This window comes from Heterocephalus glaber, unplaced genomic scaffold (assembly GCF_053883595.1).
Source record: "Heterocephalus glaber isolate CG9 unplaced genomic scaffold, H.glaber_assembly_v1.0 deba00001729, whole genome shotgun sequence".
In the NCBI taxonomy this organism is placed as follows: domain Eukaryota; kingdom Metazoa; phylum Chordata; class Mammalia; order Rodentia; family Bathyergidae; genus Heterocephalus; species Heterocephalus glaber.
In genome coordinates this window covers 2,865,461-2,877,607 of record NW_028258440.1, presented here as the reverse complement: position 1 = coordinate 2,877,607, position 12,147 = coordinate 2,865,461, and the positions used below count along the sequence as shown (strand labels likewise).

General features: G+C 38.7%; 1 protein-coding gene across 2 annotated transcripts in view; it reads right to left on the bottom strand.

Moving 5' to 3' along the window:
• The window catches only part of Frmd7 (FERM domain containing 7), a 46,376-nt gene that overhangs the window by 2,910 nt on the left and 31,319 nt on the right, over positions 1–12,147 (bottom strand). For both annotated transcript variants that reach the window (XM_087199867.1, XM_087199866.1), the window contains exons 6-11: positions 4,281–4,395; positions 3,944–4,091; positions 2,985–3,080; positions 1,623–1,786; positions 329–397; positions 141–216 (exon numbers count right to left, since the gene is read on the bottom strand). In XM_087199867.1, the coding sequence (XP_087055993.1) occupies positions 141–216; positions 329–397; positions 1,623–1,786; positions 2,985–3,080; positions 3,944–4,091; positions 4,281–4,395 (668 nt within the window). The remainder of the gene's footprint in view (positions 1–140; positions 217–328; positions 398–1,622; positions 1,787–2,984; positions 3,081–3,943; positions 4,092–4,280; positions 4,396–12,147) is intronic.

Here is a 12,147-nt window from a genome sequence, read left to right as displayed (position 1 = left end):
CTCTGTAGGAGGAGGCTAGCCTACTAGAACAGAGTAACTGTGACACACATTGGTAGACTGGCAGATTCAATTCTTGGAACCATCTAAAATTTGGATAAATTACACTTATCTAAAGAAGTAGGAATTTTCAGAAAACTTACCTGTTTTGATACATCAGAGAGTATGTCCGGTGAGGACCTGCACTGTCTTTCGTCGTACTGAGATGGGTAATGTTTCCTGCAATCCCCAGAGAGAGGTAATTGAAATGTCCATCATGGGAATACCAGGGTGCACATAAATCTCTGAGTTCAACTTAAAATCAGCAAGAGGAAGAGGAAAAACCATATACCTTTCAAATGGTAAGCTCTTCAACCTCCCCTTTTTCCCATATTCCAAAAGTTGCCTTTGGGTTCTCCCACTGTTATAAAGATGAGATAAAAATCATTAATTTCAGTCATAAGCCAAGAGGCTATTAAAAACTTGGAAGCTTCATTTATTGTTGAAACCAAAAGCACCTGGATAAATGACACAGAATGTGAAGTTTTGCCTATCACAGTAATGGTAATACCCACTTATCCAACAACCAGGCATAAATAGAGAAACCTCAACTACACAGAGCCTAAATCTTTTGTAAAAATGTAAAAAGTAAACTGACTTATTTTATATACCACTTCCAGAAAAAAAAAACAGCTAACTAAATAGTAGAAGAGGATTGCTCTAGTCAAGCATACACTAGCAAAGAAATCCAGCTGACTGCTAGGAGAAACACAAGAGTCGAAAAAGAAATCACAAGAATAATAAAACCCCAAAAGTCTAGGCTGTTTATCACTGAACTGCAGGGCCTGACATGCCTCCCCCGCCCTGAGGCCATCACCAAACTCCAGCTGCCTGGAGAGGATCATAAGTGATGTTTATAATAACTCAGGTCATTAAGAAAAGGGCAAAATATGCTCAGTATCATCTGTTTAAGAATGCAGGGATTTGTAGAATACACTTTGGAAAGGTTCCATCAAAAATATGCTTTTTTTAATAACTCAATTCTTACTGGGGCAGCCTTCCACTACTTGAAAAATCCCTCGTGTGGAAGCATTTGATTAGAATTTTTTAATCTTAGCTAAGAGTTTTGAAAGCTTCTTTCAATGAATTCCTAGGCTGGTGTGTTCAAGTAAAAACAAGATCTTAATTCAACTTTACTTCCATTCTTCCAAGATGTGACCTATAGTGAGGAGCTTGTAGAATAATATTTCTCAATCTTTTTAAATCCTGTATCCCCTCCTGGGCTTTGTCACGCTATCTTTTGCTTAAACATCACCAAAAGGATGTTGTTGAGCTTTCCTTTTTATGGTTTGCATATAAGGGAAACAATGGTTCATTGAATACACATTTGTAAACTGCTTATACCCCCCTTTTCTTGCTGTGATTCTGATCCAATCTCTCAGGTGGAGTACTTCCCTCTCCCTATCTCCCAGTTAGGAAATATTTACTTAATGTGGCATATGAAGTAGAAGAAGTAAAGGATATAATATCTCAAGTGATTGAAGTGGATTCTTTATTGTTTCTACAATTTGGACCCTTCATTTTGCCTCCCATATTATTGGAAAGAAGTAGTGTATGTAGTTTTCCTATGTGCAGTATGTAATTACCTATAACGGAAGCTGGAACCCTTGCTGCAAAGTAGGGTTTTGGGCTTTGATTTGGGCTCTTCAGAAAGCCTGAAGAAAGCATGGTACTCCACACAAGTCTTCCAGAAAGCCTTGCAAGCATCTCGGCTGGCCATGGTGAACTCCAAAGTGTCCTTGCACAACACCTGTATGAACCAATTTCCATTGAGCAAAACATCCTCTGAGAATATCAAAGACCTTCAAATCCCAATGCCTTCCAAACTATCTGTCCAGGGGCCCATGCAGCTTCTGATTCTCCCTTGGCTTCCCGTGGGTTTCACACCTACTGAAACCAAATGATCAGCAACTTTCTGAGGAACAGAAAGGGTCATCCATTCAAGGAGACAATAAATTCTACATGACCAACAGAAAAGAGGAAGATGGAGATTTCCTTAGAGATGGTAGGGTTTATGGGATGATTATACATGCATGAGTTTTTTTTTAATGGACCACCTAGAAACACTTATTTTCTCTATATGTTCTCTTGTTCTATGGTGTTCTGTATTGCTCTTTTCATGTATTTTAATCTGCTCTAGGGGAGGTTGGCCTTCCAGACTTAGAGTTCAAGGTTTTCTTATCACCTGATTCATCATATGCCTCATTAGCCCAAGGCTTCATGGCACGCTCACAGCTCCCCTTTTTTCAGTCCCACCAACCCATTACACTGACTTCCCTTCTCTCATTCCTTCCCAGATTTCTGCACGCAGCCCCTGGGGCTTTCTTCATGAGTTTCACACTGGATCTGGTCCCCTGAACTGCTCAAATGAACACATTTATATAATGCCAAAGAATAAAGCCCAAACTGGATCTTCTGTAGTTGATAACACAGATTTTGTTTTCTTTATGGTCACAAAAGAACATTCTTTCTGGTACCTTTTTCTCAGCCTATACAATGCAAACTTGCCTGATAATTGCTTCTTTTGTATACATGTATACCCATATTCTGCTTGGCTTTCACATGTAATAGGTATTCAATAATTTTTCCTTAAGGAAAGTGGATGAAGACACTTTTATAATGGAGCAGAGAACAAATGATTATTTCCATAGTGTTAGATCTGGTCACTCCCACTTGATTTATCTAATCTCTCACAAACAGTTTCCACAGAGAGGCCTTTCAGCCCAGCTGACACATTTTCCTATGCCTTTATTCATTCTAAATGGAAAATCAGAATTCTTAGTGTTTTGCCTTTAATAAAAGTCTGACTAAACCTCTGACTAGTTTGTCAAGAAGCAGCAGGGGTGACATATCACTCCTCAGAGCCAGCCAGTTTCTACTACTCACATTTAGTCCACTTGCAGAAACAAGAAATTCCAAGGGACCAAAAATAAAACAAAAATACTTACCAAGATGTTGGCATGAAGTTTGATGAGAAAATGCTTTCTTTTAAAACTCAACTTGCGGATTTTAGCCCAGTTAAAAGTATTGATCTTGGTATTTCCCTACAATGAAACACACGGCAAATTTCAGAATGTGTCGCCGTCTTTGACTCTTCGACCCATCTCTTGCATAGATTGATCCTGTCCATCTAAGGAGAAACTATGACCAAGCATTACAAGTGGGGCAGGAGGCTGCTCTGGAATGCCATGCTTTGCTCTTTTCAGGGCCTTTGTCTGTTGGTTCTTCCTTTGAAACACCTTTCCTCACCTCCCAAACCTATCCCTTTGGCCTGAATAACTTCCTCACATCCCAGCTTAAACATTAAGCCCCTCTCACATGTGTTACCTGACTACTCCATACCCCGAGCACAAAGCACATCACATTTGCTTGTTAGACTTATTTAATGATCTGTTTTCTCCTTATTGGAATTTAAGTTCCCTAAAGTCAGGATGATTCTTGTTTACTTCTATAGCCCTAGTGATTGTCACAGTATGGATGCACAATAAATATACTGAAAATAGATGAATAAGTAGATAGCATCTCAAGTGAAATCGATGACAAAAAGAGTATACCACATTTTGGAACCCTCAAGGTGACTCTGGAGAATTTAGACAGTGTCACAGCATAGGCTGTTTACACGACTAAATCCACTGGTGTAGAAGGTCCAAAGAGCCCCTTTGTATCTTCCCACAGGCCTAATCTGATACGTGTGTTTCTCAGAACCAAGACAGTCAGTGACAGACTGCAAATGGAAGGAAAGCACATTGAGGAGAGAGGGCTGACCCAAAACATACCCAAATGTTGCTTCACTTTCTAACTGGTGCTAAGACTGAGTGTGTGATCACCTTGGGACCGGACACCCAAGTTTGAGTTAAGATACTCGCCACCTGGCAAGAAGAAGGGCTGGAATGGAAAAAGTTGTTACCCGCAGCACCAGCACTCCCATGTGGGCAACAGCCAGGTGAATCTGCATCCCTTCACCATCACTGGCAGGGTGAGGCCTAATGCCATACATATCCAGCTTCCTCGCAATATCCAGTAGCAGAATGTCAGATTCAGCTGGGCTCCTCCCACTGCAAGGGAAAAGAATTTATGAGTCTAATAAATGCAGGAAGAATGACACTTCCACCCTGAGATCTCCATGAGGAGATCTGCGTTTTCTTGAGCCTGAAAAATTTCAGGCTTAAGGGCTTGCTTTTAAGAGTCTGTCCCTGTCTTTAGTGTCCTCTGCTAGGGAAGCAGATGTCAGTTAAAGTACTTACATGTGCTTCTGATGAAAGTGCACAATCTTGCTCTCTAAACAGTCTTGGTTTGGTAAGTATCGGGTTTGTGCCAGATGTTTCCTAACTGTTTCTTCATGAAAGTCTCCCAGTTCTGCTGCAGGATGGAAAAGGGGGACATTTTTAACATTACTATTGAAAAGTTAAATAACGGAACACCCGATAAACCTTCTGACCTCCCCCCAAACAGCCCGTTCTTTGGAGCCAGTGCAGTCCCATGCTTCTCACTCCATGTTTTATGCATACAGTATTTGTCTTCATATAGGGGAAGGCCAAATGGTTCTTTTTCAAGTCACAAGCAGTGGGATGCTATGAAGTCTCAGTATAGTTAAGTTAAAGGCCCAGTACAGATCTTAAAGGCTCCAAGGTCATTGTTGAATATTTTATTAGTTTTTTCTTCTCACATTCTTTTCTTTGATCTCTTCAACTTCCAGCCAGGCCTGTTATAACTGTTGAAATTTGTCTGCTCAAAATTTGCCATTGAATTCTGAATCCACAATACTACCAGATGTAGCTATTTGGAGACAAATAGTCCTTTTTACCCAGGTGGTTAAGGTGAAATTGAGAACATTGTGGGACATAATTTACTCTGGTGTCCATATAAAAAGAGGAAACTTGGACACACTCGGGATGTGAGCACACAGAAAAAGGCCACAGCCAGAGGCAGCCATCTGAAAGCCAAGGAGAGAGGCCTCGGAAGAAACCAAACAAGCAAACCCCTTGATCTTAGATTTTCAGTCTCCAGAATGGTATGAAAATAAATTTCTCCCATTTAAGCCACCCAGTCTCTGGTATTTTGCTATGACAGCCCTAGTAAACGAATGCATACCCCACCTCACTCCACCCTCATCATACATTATCAAGAAAGGAGAATAAAAATGCTAACCCTAATGTAAGCCAGCCACAGCCAATTCATCACTCTGTACATTGGGAATCTCCTAAATCCCCAGCTATCTGGAATTCCCAGTAGATGAATCATTCTAGAAATCATTCTGCCTTTCCAAACAGCTGGCAGTTTGTCCATGATAATAATTTACTCTTTTCTAGAGGCCTCCAGTTTATTGTTATGAACATCGATTACAGCAATGGGCCTACACTGGCAATTGAGGTATTTAGGATTACCTGCCCTAATGTAATAACCTGAAATGGCTTTGGCTTTTGAATTCTTTTGCCCTTTAAAAAATTTTCATGTTTCTTCCCTATCTGTCAGATTTATATGAATTGCTTTCTGGTCACTGACTTTTCCTGAAGTCAAGCTTAGAACAGTTTGTTCTAAAATGATACTTCTAACTTAACTTAAAAGAGGAACTAGACATCCACAACTGTTAGCAGTGTACGCTCTGTAAAAGTAGATTCTTCATGGGAGCTCTCCTACTGACAATAGTGTACTGGGTTTGAGTGCTTGAAGGCTGCTCTTTTTTAAATTTTTTGTTTTAGTATAATACATGTAGATATTAATAAAGAAAATATAAAAGTTCCATGGAAAAATAATTTTTCATAAAAAACATAATTAGAGCATAACAATGGTAAATACACTGTGTATCATGATCTTCAGAGAATATATTTTCGATTGCTAATCTATCAACCCATTTCCTAATAATATTATAGCTTTTTGTAGAAAACATTTTAGCTATTAACAAAATATCTCACACTCGGTATAATTTTGAACAATTTCTTCCTGTTTAACAATATGGCTTATGTATTTTGGTCCTTATTTATACTCTCAGTTTCTCACACCAGAGAGACAATGCAATGGCTGTTCTTTTTGTTTTGCTTTTTCTCTTTGCTTTGGATTTTCATTTGTGTTTTAGAAGATACACTGATTTTTAGACAAGTGATATATATATATATTTTTTTAAGTCACAATATAATAAAAATCTCCTTATAGAAAACATTTTAAAATCTAAATCAATGGCTTTATTTACCAATATTGATGAATGTACAAATCCAACTAAAACTGAAACCCAGATAGCTTCACTGATTAATACTGTCAAATATTCAAAGAAGATATAAATTTAAATTCTCCGTAAACATTTCCAGAAAATAGAATAAGGGATATTTACCAATTCATTCTCTGAGGCTGGTCTTACTCTGATAACCAAACCAGACAAGGATATCATAAGAAAAATACATATAACTATCCCTCATAAATACAGAGGCAACAATCCTCAAAACAAAAGTAAACTGGGCTGGGGATTTAGCTCAGTGGTTTCGCCACCTGCTGCACAAGCTCAAGGACCCGAGTTTGATCCCTGGTCCCCCCCCACCAAAAAAAAAAAGTAAACTGAATCCAGCAACTTATAAGAAGGATTTTAGACTATGACCAAGTAGGATTTGTTCTAAGATTTCAAGGCCAATTCAACATATGAAAAACAATGAATGAAATATACCATGGTAATAGAATAAAAGACAAAAAAAACCCCCCATATTTTATCACCTGAGTAGATACATAAATAAGATAATGAGAAAATCCAACACACATTCATGGTTAAAAACACTCAACAAATAAGGAATCAAGGGAAACTTCTTCAACCCAAAGGAATTTATTTATGTAAAACTTACAGCCAGCATCATAATCATACTACATGGTAAGAAACTAAATGCTTTCCCTTAAAGCCAGGAACAACAGGAAGGTGTCTGCTTTTATCACCCCACCTAGCACTATACTAATAAGAGTAGTCAGGCAAAAAGAAGATACATAAACAATTTGCCCTAAAAAGGAAGAGATAAAACTGTTCTTATTTGGAGTCAACATGATTTTGTGTGTAGAAAGTCCTAAGGAATCCACAAAAACTATCAGAACTAATAAGCTAGTTCATCAAGGATGCAAGATAGATCAACATAGAAAAGGTAAATGTATTTGTATGAACTACCAATGAAAAATCAAAAAATGAAATGAAGAAAACACTTTCAGTTACAATAACAGCAAAGAAGAATAAAATATTGAGGAATAAGATTTAAAAAACAAGTATAAGACTTGTTCACTGAAAACGACAAAACATTGCTGAGAGAAAATTTTAAAAGATTTATATAAATGGAAAGATACTTCAGGTTCATGGACTAAAAGGTTCAATATTGTTAAGATTGCAATATTTTCCCAAATTGACCATAAATTTAATGCAATCCTTATCAAAATCTTAGCAGACTTTCTTTTGGTAAAATTTTCAAGCCTAGCCTGGGCAGTTTAGTGACTTAGTGAGACCCAGTCAAAAAAAACAAAAAAAGGACTGGGGACATAGCTCCATGCAAAAGCCCTGGGTTCACTCCACAGTACCTAAATAAATAAATAAATAAATAAATAAATAAATAAATAAATTGACTGTCTTAAAATTTACATGAAAATGCACAGCATGTAGAATAATCAAAACAATTTTGAAAAGGAGAAATACAGTTGGAGGATGTACGCTTTGCTATTTCAAAACTTACTATAAAGATACAACAATCAAAACAGTGCGGTGATGGCAAAAGGGTAGACATTAAAATCAATGTGGCATAACTGAGCATCCAGAAGTGAACTTTTACATTTTAGCTAGTTGTTTTTGTTTGTTTGTTTGTTTGTACCAGGGGTTGAGCTCAGGACCTTGTGCTTTCGAGGCAGGTGGCAGAGCCACTGAGCTAAATCCCTGGCCCTTATAGCTAATTGTTTTTTGACAGATGTGTCAAGACAATTCAATGAGGAAATAATAGCCTTTTCAACAAATAGTTTTGGGACAAACTGACATCCATGTGCCAAACTAGGAAACTGGATCCCTACTTCATACCATATACCACTTAAGCTTACAAATAGTTAACTCCAAATGAATCACAGATCCAAATCTGAGAGGCAAGTCTATAAATGTTTTAGAAGAAAACTTAGCAGAAAAATTATTGTGATCTTAAATTACGTGAGAAGTATTAATACACCAAATAAAACTTGATTCATTAAAAAATATTTGGAAAGTGGACTTCCACCAAAATTTTTTTAAAAAATTGTACTTCAAAAGACATCACTGAAAAATGAGAACACAAAGCCCAGATTGAGAGAGAGACTGCAAATCACCTAGTTCATAAATCAGAACTTGTAAGAGTTTTTAAAAATTCAATAGTAAGAAACCCATTTTATGATGGGCAATAGATTTAAGTGGCATTTTACCCCCCCAAAAAAGCAATAAGCATATTAAAAGGTGTTCAACATCATTAGTCATTAGCAAAATGCTAATTATAATTGCAGTGAGATACATTTTCATACCCAAGAGAGTGGCCATAACAAAAAAGACAGACAATACAAAGTATTAGTGAAGATGTGGAAGAAGTGGAAACTTCACATTTCTGTTGTTAGTGTAACAATTTGAAAAAGAGTATGGCAGTTTATTAAAATGTTCAATACAAATAGGGCCGGGGATTTAGCTCAGTGGTTTCGCCGCCTGCTGCACAAGCACAAGAACCCGAGTTCGATCCCTGGTACCAAAAAAAAAAAAAATGTTCAACACAAATTTATCACTGACACCCTGCAATTACACTCCTAGGAATTTTCCCAAGATAAATGAAAACATCTATCCATACAAAGACTCATATGCCAATGTTTACAGCACTACTAATAATAACCAAACTGGATACAATCCAGTTGTTTATGGCCAGGTGAATTGATGAACAGAATGTGGTAGGTACATCCATAAAATGGGTTACTACTCAGCAGCAGAAAAATGTACTGCAATATAAATGAGTTTCAGAAACATTATATTAGGTGAAAAAAGTTGGATACAAAAGACAATATATCTTATCATTCCATTTACATGAAAGGTCCAAAAGGGGCAAATGTATAGAAAAAGAAAGTAAATTAGTGGTTGTCTGAGGCTGAGCATGGGAACAGAGGGTAATTGCAAATGAGCTTGAGTGAGAAACCTCTTGACATTATGGAAATGTTCTGAAACTGGGTTGTAGTAATGACTGCGCAACTCTGTAAATGTATTAAAAATCATTGAGTTGTGCATTTTAAATGGGTGAATTTTATGGTATGTCAATTATACCTTAATAGAGCTGTTTTCAAAAATATATCACACACATATATCAATCTTTTGGGTAATTGAACACAAGATCCCATGAGAACCTTGGGAAAACATAAGGACCATAAGATTATAATTGTTTTTCTCCCTACGCAAGACTTATGAGAATCTAGGAAGACAACTACAGCATACAGTTGAGTAAATATCACTAGTAGCAGAAAGCAATAAATGTCATTTCACTGTTACCATGCTGCAATTTCTTTTTCTCTGGTCCCCTCACTTCTACCATTCCTTCCTAATGTCTGTTTTCACCACAGCAGCCAACATGATTCTGTTAAGATCTAATTCATGTCAGGTGTGGTGGTGCACACTTTTAATCCCAGCTATTTGGGAGGAGGGGGAAGGAGGATTGCAAGTTCAAGGCCAGCCTGGGCAACTTGGTGAGATGCTATCTGAAAATAAAATTTTATTATTATTATTATTATTATTATTATTATTATTATTATTTGTACCAGGGATCAAACTCAGGGCCTTGTGCTTGCCAGGCAGGCGTGGTGCCACTGAGCTAAATCCCTGGCCCCTGAAAATAAAACTTTAAAAAGGGCTGGGGACATAGCTCAGGGCTCCCTGGATTTAATCCTCAGTAACACCAAAACAAACAAACAAACAAACAAACAAAACAACATTCAGATCACTCCTCTGTTTAAACTATTTCAGTGGTTTCTCATCTCATTGCGAGTTATGTTCTAGGTCTTTAATATATTTTTAAGGCTGTCTATGATTACTGTCTCCTGTTGTCACTCAGCTCCAGCCAGGCATGCTGTGGCTTTAGACCTTCTGCCCCAAATATTCTCTCTTCCTAGAACGCTCTTTCTCCACATTTTGCTGCCTGGCTTGCTTTGTCTTCCTTAAAGTCTTGGTTCAATTGGCATCTTCACAGTAAGCCAACCCTGACTGCTTATTGCAATATTCAGTACCCACCCCAAGAATTCCCCATCTCCCTTCCATGCTTTATTTTTCTCCACTGCTTTCACTACTTTCTAACATGAGTCGTGCCATTTCTTTTATTATTTTGGTCTCTGTCTAATTTTCCGCCACTGTCAAAATGAGAGCTCCACAAGGATAAGGAGTTTTGTCTTGGTTCACTGCTGTTTTCTCAATGCCTATAATCAAATCTGGCACACAGTAGGTACTCGATAAATTTTTGTTGGATGGATGACAAAGAAAAGCTACTAAGAGTTTGTAAGAGGGAGGCTTTATTTGAAATATACGGATTGTATTTAAGAAGGAGGGTGTGACTACAGGAGAAAGGTGTGTAAAAAAGATTTAAGCAGATGAGAAGGTCAGAATGTGGAGGCTCCTGGATGCCTAGAATGTATCATGCATTCAACAAATATTGGATAAATGAGTAAAAGAGAAGATAAATGAGCAAGTGACTGTTCTGTGCACTACCTTACAGTCCAGTGAGTCTGACCGCGAGGGATTGTGAGGCGAAAACCTAACTCTGCAACTTCAGCTTTTTTCCCCAGGGAGAAAGCTTCTATTGATAAACAAAATAACCTCGGGGAAAGCTGAAGTGCTCTCTACTATGCCTGAAATGGCCACTAGGGAATGCCCAAATCCATAGGCAAAACTGTTAAGAATGAAACGGCTCCCCCAAAAGAGGACATAGAAGAGACCTCCTTTCCATGACTACTACCTTAAGAGTCAACTAGTGGAGAAGGGTGTTTTCCAGTAATGGTTTCTCTATCTGCTCTACCCTGTGTCCCGTACCTCAGTGCTAAGTATATTGGTGGGCACACAGTCAGTGACTCTGGCATTCAAGACCCTTCAAAATGATACTTCATTTTCCACTGCCCCTCTTAAGCAAACATACTGCATTCTCTATATGTGCTGTCTCTTGTCCCACTAGTTCTTCCACGCTGCTCTCTCTGCTGATCATTACCCATTCAATTACCATTACCCATTCTGATGCATCCCTTTCAAGGCCAGCACAAAAGCCACCCTCTCTCTCAGCCTTCCCTAGGTACTATTTACTGCCCACTGCCTTTCTGAGACCTCAGGACTATCTTTATTGACCCAGCCAGGAGTCACTTGATAAACACAGTCCCTATCCAAGCACTGCATTCTAGAGCTTCCCATGAAATCAGAAATCTACCATTTATGGACTTGCACAAAGGTAAGGGACAGAGGTCAAGAATGAACTTATGAACAAACAAAAGTGAAGTTACGATCCTGCAGGATTAGTAAGGAACAGTGTATTCTTGGGAGGCCTCTCTAAACGCCAGAGAAAGTCCAGCTGGCCTTAGAAGAGATGCTATCTCGGGCTGCCTAGACCCTACACTTAAGAGCTGCAGGAACAGCCTGGCCTGCCTGGTGTCACCCCCTCCCAGGCAGGCCCCCACTGGCCCCCAGGCTTCCTTCAGCCTACTTTCCTTATTCAGACTGGTTCCTGCTTGGCTGCTGGGATATGGGGAACACTAATAGATGCCTGGGGCCTTTTTCCCTTTTAGCCTCTCTGCACCTGCTGTACTCTGTGCTTTGTTCTCTGGAATCATGATAAAGAGCAAAACACAGAAATCATATTGAACATGACACTGTGCTGTAGACAGCACGTACCAGTGATGTATCCTGGGGCAAGCAGAGGAAGTTGGAACCTGCCTGGCAAACTCCATGCCCAGATTTGTCCAAACCAACTCTTGGCCAGCAAGCCCAGGGGCAGTGGGAGGGGAAGGTTGAATAGAGGTAGAAGAAAATCAACCTTTACTTTAAATCCACAGATGCACCCTGAAGGTATCTGAAGTACCAGAAGGTACTTATGTCACTGTTTTAAAGGCACGGACATTCAGGGTCAGAGAAGTAAGGGT